This window comes from Entelurus aequoreus, linkage group LG09, assembly GCF_033978785.1.
Source record: "Entelurus aequoreus isolate RoL-2023_Sb linkage group LG09, RoL_Eaeq_v1.1, whole genome shotgun sequence".
Taxonomy (NCBI): domain Eukaryota; kingdom Metazoa; phylum Chordata; class Actinopteri; order Syngnathiformes; family Syngnathidae; genus Entelurus; species Entelurus aequoreus.
The window spans coordinates 67,742,604-67,763,570 of NC_084739.1; the positions used below are offsets into that span (position 1 = coordinate 67,742,604).

At 39.8% G+C, this 20,967-nt stretch overlaps 1 protein-coding gene across 1 annotated transcript in view; it reads right to left on the reverse strand.

Moving 5' to 3' along the window:
- LOC133657644 (collagen alpha-1(XVII) chain-like) overlaps nt 1–20,967 on the reverse strand; it is an 89,004-nt gene that overhangs the window by 47,574 nt on the left and 20,463 nt on the right. Inside the window, exons 5-10 of the mRNA XM_062059213.1 lie at nt 12,653–12,685; nt 12,419–12,529; nt 3,128–3,400; nt 2,999–3,055; nt 1,314–1,349; nt 1,168–1,218 (exon numbers count right to left, since the gene is read on the reverse strand). Of these exons, the coding sequence (XP_061915197.1) occupies nt 1,168–1,218; nt 1,314–1,349; nt 2,999–3,055; nt 3,128–3,400; nt 12,419–12,529; nt 12,653–12,685 (561 nt within the window). The remainder of the gene's footprint in view (nt 1–1,167; nt 1,219–1,313; nt 1,350–2,998; nt 3,056–3,127; nt 3,401–12,418; nt 12,530–12,652; nt 12,686–20,967) is intronic.

Here is a 20,967-nt window from a genome sequence, read left to right on the forward strand (position 1 = left end):
TCTCCAGATTCTCTGAACCTTTTGATGATATTACGGAGCGTAGATGGTGAAATCCCTAAATTCCTTGTTGAGAAATGTCGTTCTTCAACAATTTGCTCAGGCATTTGTTGACAAAGTGGCGACCCTCGCCCCCGTCCTTGTTTGTGAACGACCGAGCATTTCATGGAAGCTGCTTTTTAATACCCAATCATGGCACCCACCTGTCCCCAATTAGCCTGCTCACCTGTGGGATGTTCCAAATAAGTCTTTGACGAGCATTCCTCTCTCACTCTTTTTTGCCACTCGTGCCAGCTTTTTCGAAACACGTCGCAGGCATCAAATTCCAAATGAGCTAATATTTGCAAAAAAATAGCAAATTTTTCCAGTGTGAACATGAAATATCTTGTCTTTGCAGTCTATTCAATTGAATATAAGTTGAAAAGGATTTGTTGTATTCTCTTTTTATTTACCATTTACACAACGTGACAACTTTGGGGGTTTGTTGTACTATGCATGCGTTCTCTTATAAACTGATGCAATTTCCTTTAAAGTGTGGTGAATATGCGGCGTGACACAAAAAGTGTTGTTGTTCTCCAGTCTTAAACGACAGTCTCGCCCGGTTTGGTAGCATGCGAGGTGAAAAGAACAGAGTCCTCCTCCCCGACAAATAAAAAGCAGCTGGGTAATGTGAGCCTCTGGTGTGCCATGCGGGGTGAAGTCTGCTGGAAGCACACCCCGTGCCTCTTCCTGCTAAGAATAGGCAGAAAGGTGGGGTTTTTTTTTTTTTTCATGCACGCTAAAAGGACCTTCAGCCTTTTGCTGTGTAACATGGATAACATTTCAAAACAAGCCAGCTGTGCCAACACTTATTAGGAGGAAAATCAGTGCAGTAATCCCCTCTTCTAACAGCAGGGGGCGTGGCCATGCCCCGATGCAAGCAGCAGTGAGTCACTGGTGCCACCGCTGCAGCCACAAATGTGCACAATGTGATTATATATCTCTAAACAACAGGTCGGCCATGTGGTAGTCATTTTATCACATGGAGGCATTTCCTCTGTGGGACGGCGTGGAAAAATGACAGCGACGCAACCCCCCAACCCCCCCACGCCCCCCGACCCTTCCGCCAAATAAAGATGCTTTGTCGCTCTGCGATAAGTTGCGTAACGAGGGAGAAAGACGCGGACTCACATCTGCCGGCCGTGGGTGAGGCGCTCTGCAGTCTGGCCCGGATCTCGCTCTCTGAGCAGAACAAGGGACAAAAAGAAAAAAAATGACGGTTTTTTGGGGGGGATTAGAAAAGCTTTGTGACGTGCAGGTGTGGAGTTAGTCGGTACCTCTGCTGGCACTTCTTCCTCGGCTGGACCCGGAGCCTGAAAGTCCAAACACATGTTGGCAAAAGTCAGGAATGACATTGTGGACGGGATGCTTTGGAAGACATGCTAGCAGACATCAACAACACCCAGTGAAGTTGTCAGGTTGTGTAAATGGCAAATAAAAAGAGAACACAACAAATCCTTTTCAACTTATATTCAATTGAATGGACTGCAAAGACAAGATATTTCATGTTCACACGGAGAAACGTTGTTATTTTGGAATTTGGTGTTCAAGAAAGCTGGCACAAGTGGCAAAAAAGAGTGAGAAAGTCGAGGAATGCTCGTCAAAGACTTGTTTAGAACATCCCACAGGTGAGCAGGCTAATTGGGAACAGGTGGGTGCCATGATTGGGTATAAAAGCAGCTTCTGTGAAATGCTCAGTCGTTCACAAACAAGGACGGGGGCGAGGGTCACCACTTTATCGACAAATGCCTGAGCAAATTGTTGAAGAACAACATTTCTCAACAAGGAATTTAGGGATTTCACCATCTACGCTCCGTGATATCATCAAAAGGTTCAGAAAATCTGGAGAAAGGCCAAAAACCAATGACCTTGGATCCCTCAGGCAGTACTGCATCAAAAAGCCACATCAGTGTGTAAAGGATATCACCACATGGGCTCAGGAACACTTCAGAAACCCACTGTCAGTGACTACAGTCGGTCGCTACATCTGTAAGTGCAAGTTAAAACTCTACTATGCAAAGCCACAGCCATTTATCAACAACACCCAGAAACGCCGCCGGCTTCGCTGGGCCCCGAGCTCATCTAAGATGGACTGATGCAAAGTGGAAAAGTGTTCTGTGGTCTGACGAGTCCACGTTTCAAGTTGTTTTTTGGAAACTGTGGACGTAAAGAGGAAAAGAACCATCCGGACTGTTCTAGGGTGAAAGTGTAAAAGGCAGCATGTGTGACGGTATGGGGGGTGTATTAGTGGCCAAGACATGGGTAACTTACACATCTGTGAAGGCACCATTAATGCTGAAAGGTACATACAGCTTTTGGAGCATCCAAGCAATGTTATCATGGACGCCCCTGCTTATTTCAGCAAAACGATGCCAAGCCAGGTGTTACAACAGCGTAGTAAAAGAGTGTGGGTACTAGACTGGCCTGCCTGTAGTCCAGACATTGAAAATGTGTGAAGGCTAAAATATGAGAAGGGAGACTGTTGAACAACGTAAGCTGTACATCAAGCAAGAATGGGAAATAATTCCATTTCAAAAATGTGTCTCCTCAGTTCCCAAACCTTTACTGAGTGTTGTTAAAAGGAAAGGCCATGTAACACACTGGTAAAAATGCCTTTTTTGCCATGTGTTGCTGCCATTCAATCCTAAGTTCATGATTATTTGCAAATGTGAACATGAAATATCTTGTCTTTGCAGTCTCTTCAATTGAATATAAGTTGAAAAGGATTTGTTGTATTCTCTTTTTATTTACCATTTACACAACTTCACCGCTTTTGGGTTTGGTAAATGTAAGGTAAACGCTAGGTTTGGAGGTCTCATTGTTGTTTTAATGTCTTGTGCCTGCTGGGAGATCATTAGTATTGTTTTTATCAAACATATCTATATTTTTTTTAACAATACTGACTCTTCTAGTGTCTGCTAAGAACAATTCAGACTGTATGAAAGTATAAAAAAGCACTCACAGTAGATTCCATAGTCTTTGCGTGTAAAGTCTGGGGAGGAATTAGCACTGGAACTCCCTGGAAGAGACACAATGGCGCACACAAAGTGTAAACACTGACCTTGTGAGCCAAGAACTTCCTCCAGCTCACCGTCGTAACCTCCCGACCGGCCGCTCGCTGCGTGCTTCCTCTCCGAGGCGGAGGAGGTGACGGCGGCGGCGGAGGCGGCCTGCCCTCTCTTGGCGCCGCCTGACGAGCTGACCTTTGACACCGAGCTCACCAGGTAGCTTCCTCCGCCGCCGCTGCCGTAGCCATCGCCGTCCAGGTAGGCGCCGGCGCCGTTGTCGCTCCTGGCGGCGCCGTCTCCTCCCAGGTAGACCCCCGAGGAGGAGCTGTAGCCGCCGCTGCTCACGCCCACCGACGCTGCGGGGAGCACATGTATGTCATGTGTCAGTTGTTTTCCCATGGGATGCGCCGTGGAGGTGTCGGTTTCTTTGATCTATTGGACTGCCACGGGAAGGACCCGACATCTACAAGCAGAAAGGAGGCGAACCTGACACCGCCCCAAGCACCTTTTTGTTTGAACCGGTGCAGTAGCTGTTTATGACCCCCTCCCCTTAGAAGCAGTTGCAGCTATGTAATCAGGGCGTGCCCAAATAAATGAGGAGGCGTGGAGCTTGTTCCTCAGAGCGGTGGGGTGACACTTTAGGCGGTACTGCATCAAAAACTGTCATCAGTGTGTAAAGGATGTCACCACACGGGCTCAGGAACATTTCAGAAAACCACTGTCAGTAACTACAGTTGGTCGCTACATCTTTAAGTGCAAGTTAAAACTCTACTATGCAAAGCCAAAGCCATTTATCAACAACACCCAGGTCCAGGCGCTCTCCTCATGAGCTGAATTGAATCCTGTCTCTGTTTGATTCCTTTCTCTTGTCTTTGTTTAATAGATTGTTTGGCGCTTGAACCTGACATCATGTTTCGGGACAACATAAACGTACAACACAACAGAACCAAACATTGATTAAACGTCGTCAAAAAGCATGTTGTTTCAACGTTGTATTTGTGTTGTAGAAAATGACCAAAATTCAATGTCAAATCAACGTCACAACCGGATTCACTTATGATTGTTTATCAAAATATAACTATAGACCTCAACATTGTGTACGTGCTGAAAGATTCATTTATGATTGTTGTCTTTGGTAAGAACTTAACTATTAACTATTAACTAAAGCTGTCTTTGATCTTATCAAGCAAAAGGCCTACATCTTGTAAAACTTCCACTGCGTGTGATGGGATGCGCCGTGGAGGTGTCGGTTTCTTTGATCTATTGGACTGCCACGGGAAGGACCCGAAATCTACAAGCAGAGAGGAGGCAAACCTGACACCGCTCCAAGCACCTTTTTTGTTTGAACCGTTTATGACCCGGTGCAGTAGCTGTTTATGACCCCCTCCCCTTAGAAGCAGTTGCAGCTATGTAATCAGGGCGTGCCCAAATAAATGAGGAGGCGTGGAGCTTGTTCCTCAGAGCGGTGGGGTGACACTTTAGGCGGTACTGCATCAAAAACTGTCATCAGTGTGTAAAGGATGTCACCACACGGGCTCAGGAACATTTCAGAAAACCACTGTCAGTAACTACAGTTGGTCGCTACATCTGTAAGTGCAAGTTAAAACTCTACTATGCAAAGCCAAAGCCATTTATCAACAACACCCAGGTCCAGGCGCTCTCCTCATGAGCTGAATTGAATCCTGTCTGTGTTTGATTCCTTTCTCTTGTCTTTGTTTAATAGATTGTTTGGCGCTTGAACCTGACATCATGTTTCGGGACAACATAAACGTACAACACAACAGAACCAAACATTGATTAAACGTCGTCAAAAAGCATGTTGTTTCAACGTTGTATTTGTGTTGTAGAAAATGACCAAAATTCAATGTCAAATCAACGTCACAACCGGATTCACTTATGATTGTTTATCAAAATATAACTATAGACATCAACATTGTGTACGTGCTGAAAGATTCATTTCTGATTGTTGTCTTTGGTAAGAACTTAACTATTAACTATTAACTAAAGCTGTCTTTGATCTTATCAAGCAAAAGGCCTACATCTTGTAAAACTTCCACTGCGTGTGATGGGATGCGCCGTGGAGGTGTCGGTTTCTTTGATCCATTGGACTGCCACGGGAAGGACCCGAAATCTACAAGCAGAGAGGAGGCAAACCTGACACCGCTCCAAGCACCTTTTTTGTTTGAACCGTTTATGACCCGGTGAAGTAGCTGTTTATGACCCCCTCCCCTTAGAAGCAGTTGCAGCTATGTAATCAGGGCGTGCCCAAATAAATGAGGAGGCGTGGAGCTTGTTCCTCAGAGCGGTGGGGTGACACTTTAGGCGGTACTGCATCAAAAACTGTCATCAGTGTGTAAAGGATGTCACCACACGGGCTCAGGAACATTTCAGAAAACCACTGTCAGTAACTACAGTTGGTCGCTACATCTGTAAGTGCAAGTTAAAACTCTACTATGCAAAGCCAAAGCCATTTATCAACAACACCCAGGTCCAGGCGCTCTCCTCATGAGCTGAATTGAATCATGTCTCTGTTTGATTCCTTTCTCTTGTCTTTGTTTAATAGATTGTTTGGCGCTTGAACCTGACATCATGTTTCGGGACAACATAAACGTACAACACAACAGAACCAAACATTGATTAAACGTAGTCAAAAAGTATGTTGTTTCAACGTTGTATTTGTGTTGTAGAAAATGACCAAAATTCAATGTCAAATCAACGTCACAACCGGATTCACTTATGATTGTTTATCAAAATATAACTATAGACATCAACATTGTGTACATGCTGAAAGATTCATTTATGATTGTTGTCTTTGGTAAGAACTTAACTATTAACTATTAACTAAAGCTGTCTTTGATCTTATCAAGCAAAAGGCCTACATGTTGTAAAACTTCCACTGCGTGTGATGGGATGCGCCGTGGAGGTGTCGGTTTCTTTGATCTATTGGACTGCCACGGGAAGGACCCGAAATCTACAAGCAGAGAGGAGGCAAACCTGACACCGCTCCAAGCACCTTTTTTGTTTGAACCGTTTATGACCCGGTGCAGTAGCTGTTTATGACCCCCTCCCCTTAGAAGCAGTTGCAGCTATGTAATCAGGGCGTGCCCAAATAAATGAGGATGCGTGGAGCTTGTTCCTCAGAGCGGTGGGGTGACACTTTAGGCGGTACTGCATCAAAAACTGTCATCAGTGTGTAAAGGATGTCACCACACGGGCTCAGGAACATTTCAGAAAACCACTGTCAGTAACTACAGTTGGTCGCTACATCTTTAAGTGCAAGTTAAAACTCTACTATGCAAAGCCAAAGCCATGTATCAACAACACCCAGGTCCAGGCGCTCTCCTCATGAGCTGAATTGAATCCTGTCTCTGTTTGATTCCTTTCTCTTGTCTTTGTTTAATAGATTGTTTGGCGCTTGAACCTGACATCATGTTTCGGGACAACATAAACGTACAACACAACAGAACCAAACATTGATTAAACGTCGTCAAAAAGCATGTTGTTTCAACGTTGTATTTGTGTTGTAGAAAATGACCAAAATTCAATGTCAAATCAACGTCACAATCGGATTCACTTATGATTGTTTATCAAAATATAACTATAGACATCAACATTGTGTACGTGCTGAAAGATTCATTTATGATTGTTGTCTTTGGTAAGAACTTAACTATTAACTATTAACTAAAGCTGTCTTTGATCTTATCAAGCAAAAGGCCTACATCTTGTAAAACTTCCACTGCGTGTGATGAGATGCGCCGTGGAGGTGTCGGTTTCTTTGATCTATTGGACTGCCACGGGAAGGACCCGAAATCTACAAGCAGAGAGGAGGCAAACCTGACACCGCTCCAAGCACCTTTTTTGTTAGAACCGTTTATGACACGGTGCAGTAGCTGTTTATGACCCCCTCCCCTTAGAAGCAGTTGCAGCTATGTAATCAGGGCGTGCCCAAATAAATGAGGAGGCGTGGAGCTTGTTCCTCAGAGCGGTGGGGTGACACTTTAGGCGGTACTGCATCAAAAACTGTCATCGGTGTGTAAAGGATGTCACCACACGGGCTCAGGAACATTTCAGAAAACCACTGTCAGTAACTACAGTTGGTCGCTGCATCTGTAAGTGCAAGATAAAACTCTACTATGCAAAGCCAAATCCATTTATCAACAACACCCAGGTCCACGCGCTCTCCTCATGAGCAGAATTGAATCCTGTCTCTGTTTGATTCCTTGCTTCTTGTCTTTGTTTAATAGATAGTTTGGCGTTTGAACCTGACATCATGTTTTGGGACAACATAAACGTACAACACAACAGAACCAAACATTGATTAAACGTAGTCAAAAAGCATGTTGTTTCAACGTTGTATTTGTGTTGTAGAAAATGACCAAAATTCAATGTCAAATCAACGTCACAACCGGATTCATTTATGATTGTTTATCAAAATATAACTATAGATGTCAACATTGTGTACGTGCTGAAAGATTCATTTATGATTGTTGTCTTTGGTAAGAACTTAACTATTAACTATTAACTAAAGCTGTCTTTGATCTTATCAAGCAAAAAGCCTACATCTTGTAAAACTTCCACTGCGTGCGATGGGATGCGCCGTGGAGGTGTCGGTTTCTTTGATCTATTGGACTGCCACAGGAAGGACCCGAAATCTACAAGCAGAGAAGAGGCAAACCTGACACCGCTCCAAGCACCTTTTTGTTTGAACCGTTTATGACCCAGTGCAGTAGCTGTTTATGACCCCCTCCCCTTAGAAGCAGTAACTATAGATGTCAACATTGTGTATGTGCTGAAATATTAATTTATGATTGTTTATCAAAATGTAACTATAGATGTCAACATTGTGTATGTGCTGAAAGATTTATTTATGATTGTTTGTCAAAATATAACTCTATATATATGAAGTATTGTGTATGTGCTGAAATATTCATTTATGATTGTCGTCTTTGGTAAGAACTTAACTATTTTATGTTTCGCTCACATTTGAATGATTTCCCTTGGACCGGAGTGTGAGCTGCATGCTTTTCTCATCATTCTTTCCTAAAAATGTTGCACTCGTCCGCCCTTTTTGATTGCCTCCTCTCGGGGGAACTCTGAAGGAACTTTGATCGGAAAACAACACAAGCGTAAGGGCAATTTTTTCTTCGAGAGAGGCTAAACGGTGGGTCGTAGCCATTGAGAACAGAGCTAGCTTGACCACCACGCATAGTCAATGAACCGGACGTGACGTCAGTAAAATCCAAGCAATTCCTAGCATGCTAGCATCACTATGGTTACCAACTATCTGAAAAATAAATAATAAAACACCTTGTCCAAGACCGATTGCCTTCACTTCTATTAGTGTGGTGATTTTTTTTTTTCAGTTTTTTAATTGTATGAAACAATTTTAATGCTATTTGACCCAAACCGGAGTCTCTATAGATGTTTTGGATTATTAAGAATACAGCGTTCCCTCATTTAACGCTGGGGTTACATTTTAAAAAATACTCGTTTTAAGTGAAATCCGTGTAGTAGAAGTTTTTTTTGTGTGTTTTTCTTCATTATATATTTTTTTCTGTTTACATTATATGTTTTTTCATTTACAGGATTTTGTTTTTTTCGTTTGCTGTGCATGTTTTTTCGTTTACAGGTTTTATTTATTTATTTATTATATACGGTGTATGTTTTTTCGTTTCTTATATATGTTTTAAGTCTGTAAACCTGCTAACCACACACTTTATAAACTTTTCTCAGACAGGCATTACATTTTCTTACATTTCTCTCAAAGTTCAAACCTTGGTGGATTAAAAAAAAAAAAAAAAGTACAGTACAGTTTAATTGGTTTTACCTTTTAAAATCGTTTTTAAATATATTTATTTTTATATTGTTTTGTATTGGTTTAATATTTAGTTTTTGTTTTTATTCAGTCATTGGTGGAGCTAAGGATACTATTTGAATATTGTTTCTAATATTGTTGTGCAGCACTTTGGAAACATTTCTGTTGTTTAAATGTGCTATATAAATAAAGCGGATTGGATTGGAAGAATGAAACCTAAAGATCAAAACCTGTTTTTTTAGGGCTCTAGGATTTTTTGACCTATAAATAAGCCCGGGTTTTATCATAAAGCCCGCAGCATTTCCACACATAACCAGAGTCACACCATAATTTTGGGTTTTAAATCCTGCGCTTTTGACTTGGTCCTGCATCATAAAGGTGCGAGAGGGCCTTCGTTTCCAAAATAAGCCATATTAAAAAACGTGTTCAGATCATATCCCCCACCACAGTATACATTCTGTACTTTACAGGACACATGGCATGTAGAAGATTGATTGACAATGGTCTACAGTCCTTTTAGCGAATCAGAACGCAGAACACAATGCACATTCATACGCTTTAAAAAAAAAAAAAAAAAAAAGCATGCAACGCTGTAAAAAATTACACACACAAAATAAAAAATGTGTAACGGCGAGGCTGTGTAAAGTGAACTGTGTTGTAGCGAGGGAACACTGTACATGATAAACAATGTTTAAACATTGTTTAATCATTTATTTTCAGCACTAAACAACATTAACAATAAAGTAACCTCCTGTACTTATTAATGTTTTATCTGAAATAAATCTACATGGTCTGATTCTCTGAATGCTGTAATAATAATTTAAAAAAAAAAACCTCACATTGACTGCAGGAGTGCAAAAAAGTGACACACACTGGTTGTCATGGAGATAAGCATCAATGCGCAGCATCCAATCAGAAGTCTCATGATGTCTGTCAGAATAATTGTATATAAGTTATCACACAACTTGTTTGCTACGAGTTCAGGTCTATTAAACAGACAAAGAAGCAAGGAATTAAACAGAGACAGAATTCAATTTAGCTCAATGAGGAGAAACGTCTGGGCTGTAGCCTTTGTACCAGTCTTCCACCACGCTCGGACGAAATATTGTACGCCTCCTCTTTTATTTGGATTTTCCCTGATTACATGGCAACAGCTGTTTCTAAAGGGACGGGGGTAGTAAACAGCCGCTGCCTTTTTGTCACAAAACAGTTCAAAGAAAAGGTGCCGGGAGGGGGGGTCAGGTCCTGCTTCCTCTCCGCTTTGTAGATCTCGGGTCAAGAAAAAAATCTTCCTGTGGATTACAATACATCAAAGAAACCGACACCTTCATGTCGTGTCCCATCCTACAGTGGCGTTTTACAAGCCTTTTGATTGGTAAGATCAAAGACAGCTTTTGTCCTCTCGCCGAGAACTCATGGAAAACACAAAGTTTTGTGATAACTTAGATACAATTATTCTGACATTTATCATGACCCGAAATCTACAAAACAGAGAGGGGGCAAACCTGACACCGCTCCAAGCACTTTTTTTGTTTTGTTTGAACTGTTTATGACCCAGTGCAGCTGTTTATGACCCCCAACCCTTAGAAGCAGTTGCAACTATGTAATCAGGAAATGCCCAAATAAAGGAGGAGGCGTGGAGCTCCCGCCTCAGAGCGGTGGGGTGACACTGTACGAGGGTGCAGGTCCACACGCGCTCTCCCTGATTAGATGGCAACAGCTGTTTCTAAAGGGACGGGGGTAGTAAACAGCCGCTGCCTTTTTGTCACAAAACAGTTCAAAGAAAAGGTGCCGGGAGGGGGGGTCAGGTCCTGCTTCCTCTCCGCTTTGTAGATCTCGGGTCAAGACAAAATCTTCCTCTGGATTACAATAGATCAAAGAAACCGACACCTTCATGTCGTGTCCCATCCTACACAGTGGCGTTTTACAAGCCTTTTGATTGGTAAGATCAAAGACAGCTTTTGTCCTCTCGCGGGAACTCATGGAAAACACAAAGTTTTGTGATAACTTAGATACAATTATTCTGACATTTATCATGACCCGAAATCTACAAAACAGAGAGGGGGCAAACCTGACACCGCTCCAAGCACTTTTTTTGTTTTGTTTGAACTGTTTATGACCCAGTGCAGCTGTTTATGACCCCCAACCCTTAGAAGCAGCTGCAACTATGTAATCAGGAAATGCCCAAATAAAGGAGGAGGCGTGGAGCTCCCGCCTCAGAGCGGTGGGGTGACACTGTACGAGGGTGCAGGTCCACACGTGCTCTCCCTGATTAGATGGCAACAGCTGTTTCTAAAGGGACGGGGGTCGTAAACAGCCGCTGCCTTTGGTCACAAAACAGTTCAAAGAAAAGGTGCCTGGAGGGGGGTCAGATCCTGCTTCTTCTCCGCTTTGTAGATCTCGGGTCAAGACAAAATCTTCCTATGGATTACAATACATCAAAGAAACCGACACCTTCATGTCGCGTCCCATCCTACACAGTGGCGTTTTACAAGCCTTTTGATTGGTAAGATCAAAGACAGCTTTTGTCCTCTCGCCGGGAACTCATGGAAAACACAAAGTTTTGTGATAACTTAGATACAATTATTCTGACATTTATCATGACCCGAAATCTACAAAACAGAGAGGGGGCAAACCTGACACCGCTCCAAGCTGTTTTTTTTGTTTGTTTGAACTGTTTATGACCCAGTGCAGCTGTTTATGACCCCCTGCCCTTAGAAGCAGCTGCAGCTATGTAATCAGGAAATGCCCAAATAAAGGAGGAGGCGTGGAGCTCCCGCCTCAGAGCGGTGGGGTGACACTGTACGAGGGTGCAGGTCCACACACGCTCTCCCTGATTAGATGGCAACAGCTGTTTCTAAAGGGACGGGGGTCGTAAACAGCCGCTGTCGTTTTGTCACAAAACAGTTCAAAGAAAAGGTGCCTGGAGAGGGGTCAGGTCCTGCTTCCTCTCCGCTTTGTAGATCTCGGGTCAAGACAAAATCTTCCTGTGGATTACAATAGATCAAAGAAACCGACGCCTTCATGTCGCGTCCCATCCTACACAGTGGCGTTTTACAAGCCTTTTGATTGGTAAGATCAAAGACAGCTATTGTCCTCTCGCCGGGAACTCATGGAAAACACAAAGTTTTGTGATAACTTAGATACAATTATTCTGACATTTATCATGACCCGAAATCTACAAAACAGAGAGGGGGCAAACCTGACACCGCTCCAAGCACTTTTTTTGTTTTGTTTGAACTGTTTATGACCCAGTGCAGCTGTTTATGACCCCCTGCCCTTAGAAGCAGCTGCAGCTATGTAATCAGGAAATGCCCAAATAAAGGAGGAGGCGCACGCGCTCTCCCCATGAGCTAAATTGAATCCTGTCTCTGTTTGATTCCTTGCTTCTTGTCTTGTTTAATAGATAGTTTGGTGTTGGAACCTGACAATGTCACCGCTTTGCTAATCACGTCCTCTCCAAGATATCTGGGGGTTGTTGCTATGGACAAAAAAACTACTTCTGCTGTAGTGATGGTATAGGATGTGAACTTTGCTCTCAGGAGGGACCAAGACTCACAGGAAGTGAAGTAAGTTGTGCTGCTCTTCTGCGTCAAGACATTCTTCTCCAATGCGGTCCCACCGCCGCTGCTGCTGGCCATGTTCCTGTGACTGGATCCCGCGGTTCCCTCTAGCAACCAGCGCACACACAAGCACAACAAGGAGACGCCGTTAGTCATGGGGCACTTCCCTCCCGGCTGCACGCTCGTAATTACTGCACGGGGCCTTTTTGGCTCCTGCATCAACAACTCACTTGGCGGAAGGGACGTCAGTCTGCTTGTGGACTCTGTCGCCAACACAAGGAACATAATTAGAACAATCCAATATCTTGAATTTGTTTACTTTAACGTTAACGGGAGAGCAAGTGACGAATGAGTGGGAGGAGCCTGATGATTAGTCCCCAAAGCATGAAAGTGAGAGTGATGTTGACATCTTCTAACAAGGAGCATCCTTAAAAGGTGACTTCTTCATTTTGTTTGGCTCGCACCACAAAAGTTGGAGCTGCCAGGTGGAGGAAAGTGCTTTTTAACGGTAGCTTTTTGTGGAGAGGCGCCTTACATGGAGTTTTCACATTCACGGCCATGTTACGGAGAGCCAAAAGGCTTATTTTGTTGTTACTCAAATGAAAAACTGTTTTAGTTTTTCAGATGAACTCAAATAAATGACCTAATGCTTAAATGTTATTCATTTAATGTAATTCTAATATAATAGTTCAAATCAAATGTAAAAAAAAAGTTTTAGTTTTCCAGACTAAATATAAAACAATTCTAAAAAATACCTCAAATTGTATCTAATTAAATTAACAATGTAATAATAATAATAATAATAATGAAATGTTAAATAAAATATTTTTAAATATATTTTTTATTCTTGTTTTTCTAGATATATAAGTATTAAAAAAAATATTCTAATTGATAAAGAGTATTATATGATAATTATGAAGAATTATAAATATAATTAAATTATTATACATGTACTGTACTGTAATATATATTATATAGACTATTTTTTATATATAATATACATATAATATAATAAGACTGTACATGTACTGTAAATGTATAATGTATTTATATTATTCACATGTGAATAATACTATATAATAGACTGTATTTATATAATTCACATTTGAATAATGCAGTATAATAGGCTGTATTTATATTATTCACATGTGAATAATGCAGTATAATAGACTGTATTTATATTATTCACATGTGAATAATGCTGTATAATAGACTGTATTTATATTATTCACATGTTAATAAAGCTGTATATTAGACTGTATTTATGTTATTCACATGTGAATAATGCAGTAGAATAGACTGTATTTATATTATTCACATGTGAATAATGCTGTATAATAGACTGTACTTATATTATTCACATGTGAATAATGCTGTATAATAGACTGTATTTATGTTATTCACATGTGAATAATGCTGTATAATAGACTGTATTTATATTATTCACATGTGAATAATGCAGTATAATAGACTGTATTTATATTATTCATATGTGAATAATGCAGGAGAATAGACTGTATTTATATTATTCACATGTGAATAATGCTGTATAATAGACTGTATTTATATTATTCACATGTGAATAATGATGTATAATAGACTGTATTTATGTTATTCACATGTGAATAATGCTGTATAATAGACTGTATTTATATTATTTACATGTAAAACAATACCTAAGTGTTTATTGTCTATTGTGAGTGAACAGTGGTGCTGAATTTCCCCCAGGGATCAATAAAGTACTTTCTATTCTATTCTATAATAATATATAATTCTAATAAATTCTAATAAAAATATATAATTCTAAAAATACCTCAATTATATATATTTAAATTAATAATACAATGTTAAATAAAATGTTTTGAAAAAACGTTTTTATTCTTGTTTTTCCAGACATTTAAGTATTTAAATAAATATTCCAATTGATAAACAGTATAATGTGATAATTATGAAGAATTATAAAAATAATTAAAATAAGTATTATAATAATATATGATTCTAATAAATTGTGATAAAAATATATAATTCTAAAAATACCTCAATTAGATATATTTAAATTAATAATGCAATAAAATAACAATCATAATAATACAATGTTAAATTAAATATTTTTAAATAGATTTTTTATTCTTGTTTTTCCAGACATTTAAGTATTTAAATAAATATTCTAATTGATAAACAATATTACATGATAATTACGAATAATTATAAATATAATTAAAATAATTATTATAATAATATATAATTCTAATAAATTCTAATAAAAATATATAATTCTAAAAATACCTCAATTATCTATATTTAAGTTAATTATACAATGTTAAATAAAATGTTTTAAAAAACTTTTTTTGGGGGGGTATAGCTCGGTTGGTAGAGTGGCCGTGCCAGCAACTTGAGGGTTGCAGGTTCAATCCCCGCTTCCGCCATCCTAGTCACTGCTGTTGTGTCCTTGGGCAAGACACTTTACCCACCTGCTCCCAGTGCCACCCACACTGGTTTAAATGTAACTTAGATATTGGATTTCACAATGTAAAGCGCTTTGAGTCACTTGAGAAAAAGTGCTATATAAATGTAATTCACTTCACTTTTATTCTTGTTTTTTTCCAGACATTAAAGCATTTGAATAAATGTTATAATTGATAAACAGTACAATGTGATAATTAAGAAGAATTGTAAATATAATTAAAATAATTATTATAATATTTAAAATAATAACATACAATTCTAATAATACATAATTCTAAGAGAATATACAATTCAAAATACCTCAATGATATATACTTAAATTAATGATGTAATTAAATAATAATCATAATACAATGTTAAATGAATAATGTGACAATTATGAAGAATTATAAATATAATTAAAATAATTATTATAAATATTTGATACAATAATATAAAATTGTAATATATTTAAAAAATAACCATGCTTTACAAAACTGCATTTTTTTAGAATTAAACATGTAAACAAATTAGAATTATCTATTGAAAAGTACCTAAACAAAATATCAATACAATTTAAAATATTTTGGGGACACTGTATGATCACTTATTTGGCATCTATATTTATAAACTACAATCCACAATAATAAACATGTTTAGTCACTACAGTTCACTATTTTTTTTAGCGTATTCTACATTTTCTTAGCCTAATTTATGCATTTTCAAGCAAGAAAATGGTGTATTGAACTATAATGATCAATACTGCAGCTATGAGATGGCTTCTAAAGTCAGTATTGTTTTCTATCATTATGTGTACTATATTGAATTAAACAAGTACAAAGGTGTGTTATTTCATGTCTAGATGCCTCATATAATATTAAAAACTATTTAGAAGACTGTTTTGTTTTTTTTACTGTACTGTATGTACTTTTGTCTTGTCTTGGAGCTGGCAAGTGTACCTAATGAGTGTGTATATACTTCCTGGACGTGATCATTAATAACGCTAACAGTGTGCACCAACATCATCATTCCTCCCTCATCTCCTCCTCCTCCTCCTCCTCCTCTCCTTCTTCTCCTTCCAGACTTTTATGGCTACCAACTAAAGGCGGACATACTTTAGCTGGTTAGCGCTGCCAACAAGAACGCCTTAGTGACGCCAACTTCGTGTCCATCTCCTAAAACCTCTTTTGAGCTTTTGTAATGTGTTTCTGTTCCCCCCTCCATTTAAGTGTGTCTCGCTACGCTTCAATGTAAAGAGCAGGCTTTGCTACACATCCTAAAATAATGAGAGTTGTGAGGCTGGAATGAGGCTGTAACATAACGTGTAACATTAGCCCTCGCTAACGAACATTTGTGTCCTGACGCCACGCCATTATATTTAAAAAAGTGACGGGCGATGAGAAGAATGGTCCGACCTGGTGATGGGTCCACTTCCAGACGCCACTTGACCCGCCCGCGCTGATAAAGTCCTTAGGACATTGAGTTATTTGAGCTGGCCGGGCGTGACGGCGGGGAAAAGAGCGCCACAGAAATATGAAAGCTGAGAGACAGAAGCAGAAAGTCATGCTGTGATGATGGTGACGGTCAGCAGCCCAATAAAAATAAAGTGTAATACAAAGAAACTAAAAGACTAAAGTGGTATTTAAGGGGGTTATTTTGGTCTTTGAACACAACCTTTTCAAGAGACATGTGCCTTTAGTACAGTGGAACCTCTTTAGGTCTTTGAACACAACCTTTTCAAGGAGACATACAGTGGAACCTCTTTAGGTCTTTGAACACAACCTTTGCCTTCAATACAGGGGAACCTCTTTAGGTCTTTGAACACAACCTTTTCAAGGAGACATACAGTGGAACCTCTTTAGGTCTTTGAACACAACCTTTGCCTTCAATACAGTAGAACCTCTTTAGGTCTTTGAACACAACCTTTTCAAGGACACATACAGTAGAACCTCTTTAGGTCTTTGAACACAACCTTTTCAAGGAGACATACAGTAGAATCTCTTTAGGTCTTTGAACACAACCTTTGCCTTCAATACAGGGGAACCTCTTTAGGTCTTTGAACACAACCTTTTCAAGGAGACATACAGTGGAACCTCTTTAGGTCTTTGAACACAACCTTTGCCTTCAATACAGTAGAACCTCTTTAGGTCTTTGAACACAACCTTTTCAAGGAGACATACAGTGGAACCTCATTAGGTCTTTGAACACAACCTTTGCCTTCAATACAGTAGAACCTCTTTAGGTCTTTGAACACAACCTTTGCCTTCAATACAGGGGAACCTCTTTAGGTCTTTGAACACAACCTTTTCAAGGAGACATACAGTAGAACCTCTTTAGGTCTTTGAACACAACCTTTGCCTTCAATACAGTAGAACCTCTTTAGGTCTTTGAACACAACCTTTGCCTTCAATACAGTGGAACCTCTTTAGGTCTTTGAACACAACCTTTGCCTTCAATACAGTAGAACCTCTTTAGGTCTTTGAACACAACCTTTTCAAGGAGACATACAGTAGAACCTCTTTAGGTCTTTGAACACAGCCTTTGCCTTCAATACAGTGGAACCTCTTTAGGTCTTTGAACACAACCTTTTCAAGAGACATGTGCCTTTAGTACAGTGGAACCTCTTTAGGTCTTTGAACACAACCTTTTCAAGGAGACATACAGTAGAACCTTTTTAGGTCTTTGAACACAACCTTTTCAAGGAGACATACAGTAGAACCTCTTTAGGTCTTTGAACACAACCTTTTCAAGAGACATGTGCCTTTAGTACAGTGGAACCTCTTTAGGTCTTTGAACACAACCTTTTCAAGGAGACATACAGTAGAACCTCTTTAGGTCTTTGAACACAATCTTTGCCTTCAATACAGTCAAACCTCTTTAGGTCTTTGAACACAACCTTTGCCTTCAATACAGTGGAACCTCTTTAGGTCTTTGAACACAACCTTTTCAAGGAGACATACAGTAGAACCTCTTTAGGTCTTTGAACACAACCTTTGCCTTCAATACAGTGGAACCTCTTTAGGTCTTTGAACACAACCTTTGCCTTCAATACAGTGGAACCTCTTTAGGTCTTTGAACACAACCTTTTCAAGGAGACATACAGTGGAACCTCTTTGAACCTCTTTGAACCTTTGCCTTCAATACAGTGGAACCTCTTTAGGTCTTTGAACACAACCTTTTCAAGGACACATACAGTGGAACCTCTTTAGGTCTTTGAACACAACCTTTGCCTTCAATACAGTGGAACCTCTTTAGGTCTTTGAACACAACCTTTGCCTTCAATACAGTGGAACCTCTTTAGGTCTTTGAACACAACCTTTGCCTTCAATACAGTGGAACCTCTTTAGGTCTTTGAACACAACCTTTGCCTTCAATACAGTGGAACCTCTTTAGGTCTTTGAACACAACCTTTTCAAGGAGACACACAGTGGAACCTTTTTAGGTCTTTGAACACAACCTTTTCAAGGAGACATACATCATCATCATCATCAGCCGTTGTCAGTCCACTGCTGGACGAAAGCCTCAGCATGTTTCTGCCATAGTGAACAATCTCTCTTGGCGTACTCTTCATGCTGGTTACAGTGGAACCTCTTTAGGTCTTTGAACACAACCTTTGCCTTCAATACAGTGGAACCTCTTTAGGTCTTTGAACACAACCTTTTCCTTCTATACAGTGGAACCTTTTTAGGTCTTTGAACACAACCTTTTCAAGGAGACATACAGTAGAACCTCTTTAGGTCTTTGAACACAACCTTTGCCTTCAATACAGTGGAACCTCTTTAGGTCTTTGAACACAACCTTTGCCTTCAATACAGGGGAACATCTTTGGGTCTTTGAACACAACCTTTTCAAGGAGACATACAGTGGAACCTTTTTAGGTCTTTGAACACAACCTTTTCAAGGAGACATACAGTGGAACCTCTTTAGGTCTTTGAACACAACCTTTGCCTTCAATACAGTGCTCTTTAGGTCTTTGAACACAACCTTTTCAAGGAGACATACAGTAGAACCTCTTTAGGTCTTTGAACACAACATTTTCAAGGAGACATACAGTAGAACCTCTTTAGGTCTTTGAACACAACCTTTGCCTTCAATACAGTAGAACCTCTTTAGGTCTTTGAACACAACCTTTTCCTTCTATACGGTGGAACCTTTTTAGGTCTTTGAACACAACCTTTTCAAGGAGACATACAGTAGAACCTCTTTAGGTCTTTGAACACAACTTTTTCAAGGAGACATACAGTAGAACCTCTTTAGGTCTTTGAACACAACCTTTTCAAGGAGACATACAGTAGAACCTCTTTAGGTCTTTGAACACAACTTGCCTTCAATACAGTGGAACCTCTTTAGGTCTTTGAACACAACCTTTGCCTTCAATACAGGGGAACCTCTTTAGGTCTTTGAACACAACCTTTGCCTTCAATACAGGGGAACCGCTTTAGGTCTTTGAACACAACCTTTTCAAGGAGACATACAGTGGAACTTCTTTAGGTCTTTGAACACAACCTTTTCAAGGAGACATACAGTAGAACCTCTTTAGGTCTTTGAACACAACCTTTTCAAGGAGACATACAGTGGAACCTCTTTAGGTCTTTGAACACAACCTTTTCAAGGAGACATACAGTAGAACCTCTTTAGGTCTTTGAACACAACCTTTTCAAGGAGACATACAGTGGAACCTCTTTAGGTCTTTGAACACAACCTTTTCAGGGAGACATACAGTAGAACCTCTTTAGGTCTTTGAACACAACCTTTTCAAAGAGACATACAGTGGAACCTCTTTAGGTCTTTGAACACAACCTTTGCCTTCAATACAGTGGAACCTCTTTAGGTCTTTTAACACAACCTTTTCAAGGATACAGTGGAACCTTTTTAGGTCTTTGAACACAACCTTTTCAAGGAGACATACAATAGAACCTCTTTAGGTCTTTGAACACAACCTTTTCAAGGAGACATACAGTAGAACCTCTTTAGGTCTTTGAACACAACCTTTGCCTTCAATACAGTAGAACCTCTTTAGGTCTTTGAACACAACCTTTTCAAGGAGACATACAGTGGAACCTCTTTAGGTCTTTGAACACAACCTTTTCAAGGAGACAGAGTGGAACCTCTTTAGGTCTTTGAACACAACCTTTTCAAAGAGACATACAGTGGAACCTCTTTAGGTCTTTGAACACAACCTTTGCCTTCAATACAGGGGAACCTCTTTAGGTCTTTGAACACAACCTTTTCAAGGAGACATACAATAGAACCTCTTTAGGTCTTTGAACACAACCTTTTCAAGGAGACATACAGTAGAACCTCTTTAGGTCTTTGAACACAACCTTTGCCTTCAATACAGTAGAACCTCTTTAGGTCTTTGAACACAACCTTTTCAAGGAGACATACAGTGGAACCTCTTTAGGTCTTTGAACACAACCTTTTCAAGGAGACATAGTGGAACCTCTTCAGGTCTTTGAACACAACCGTTTCCTTCTATACAGTGGAACCTCTTTAGGTCTTTGAACACAACCTTTTCAAGGAGACATACAGTGGAACCTCTTTAAGTCTTTGAACACAACCTTTGCCTTCAATACAGTGGAACCTCTTTAGGTCTTTGAACACAACCTCTGCCTTCAATACAGTGGAACCTCTTTAGGTCTTTGAACACAACCTTATATATATATGTATATATACACACACACACATATACATACATACAAATACATACAAACATATATACATCAAATCCAAGCAAACCAATAGGTTGTGCCAAACAACATATGTCCAAGCCAGTCAGAGCTTTTCTTCTTGGCACTCACACACACACACATACACCGGTTGTTATTTCAAGTTTCAAGGCTGAAAAAGACGGGTTGTCTTTGGTTCAAAGACTTCATGCAAACCAACAAGTGGCACCAAATGACTTCAGCCAGAGCTTTTCTTCCCGACACCCACACAAAAAGTTCCAAGGCTACCAAAAACACGCACGGGACCACAGATGTACAATACATGCCAACCAACAGCTGGAGTGGTTGTCACTTCATTCATGTACTGAAAACCTCATTTCCAAAACAATAATAGTAGTTTAGTCTTTTGGGAAGAAATCCTAAAAAGAAAG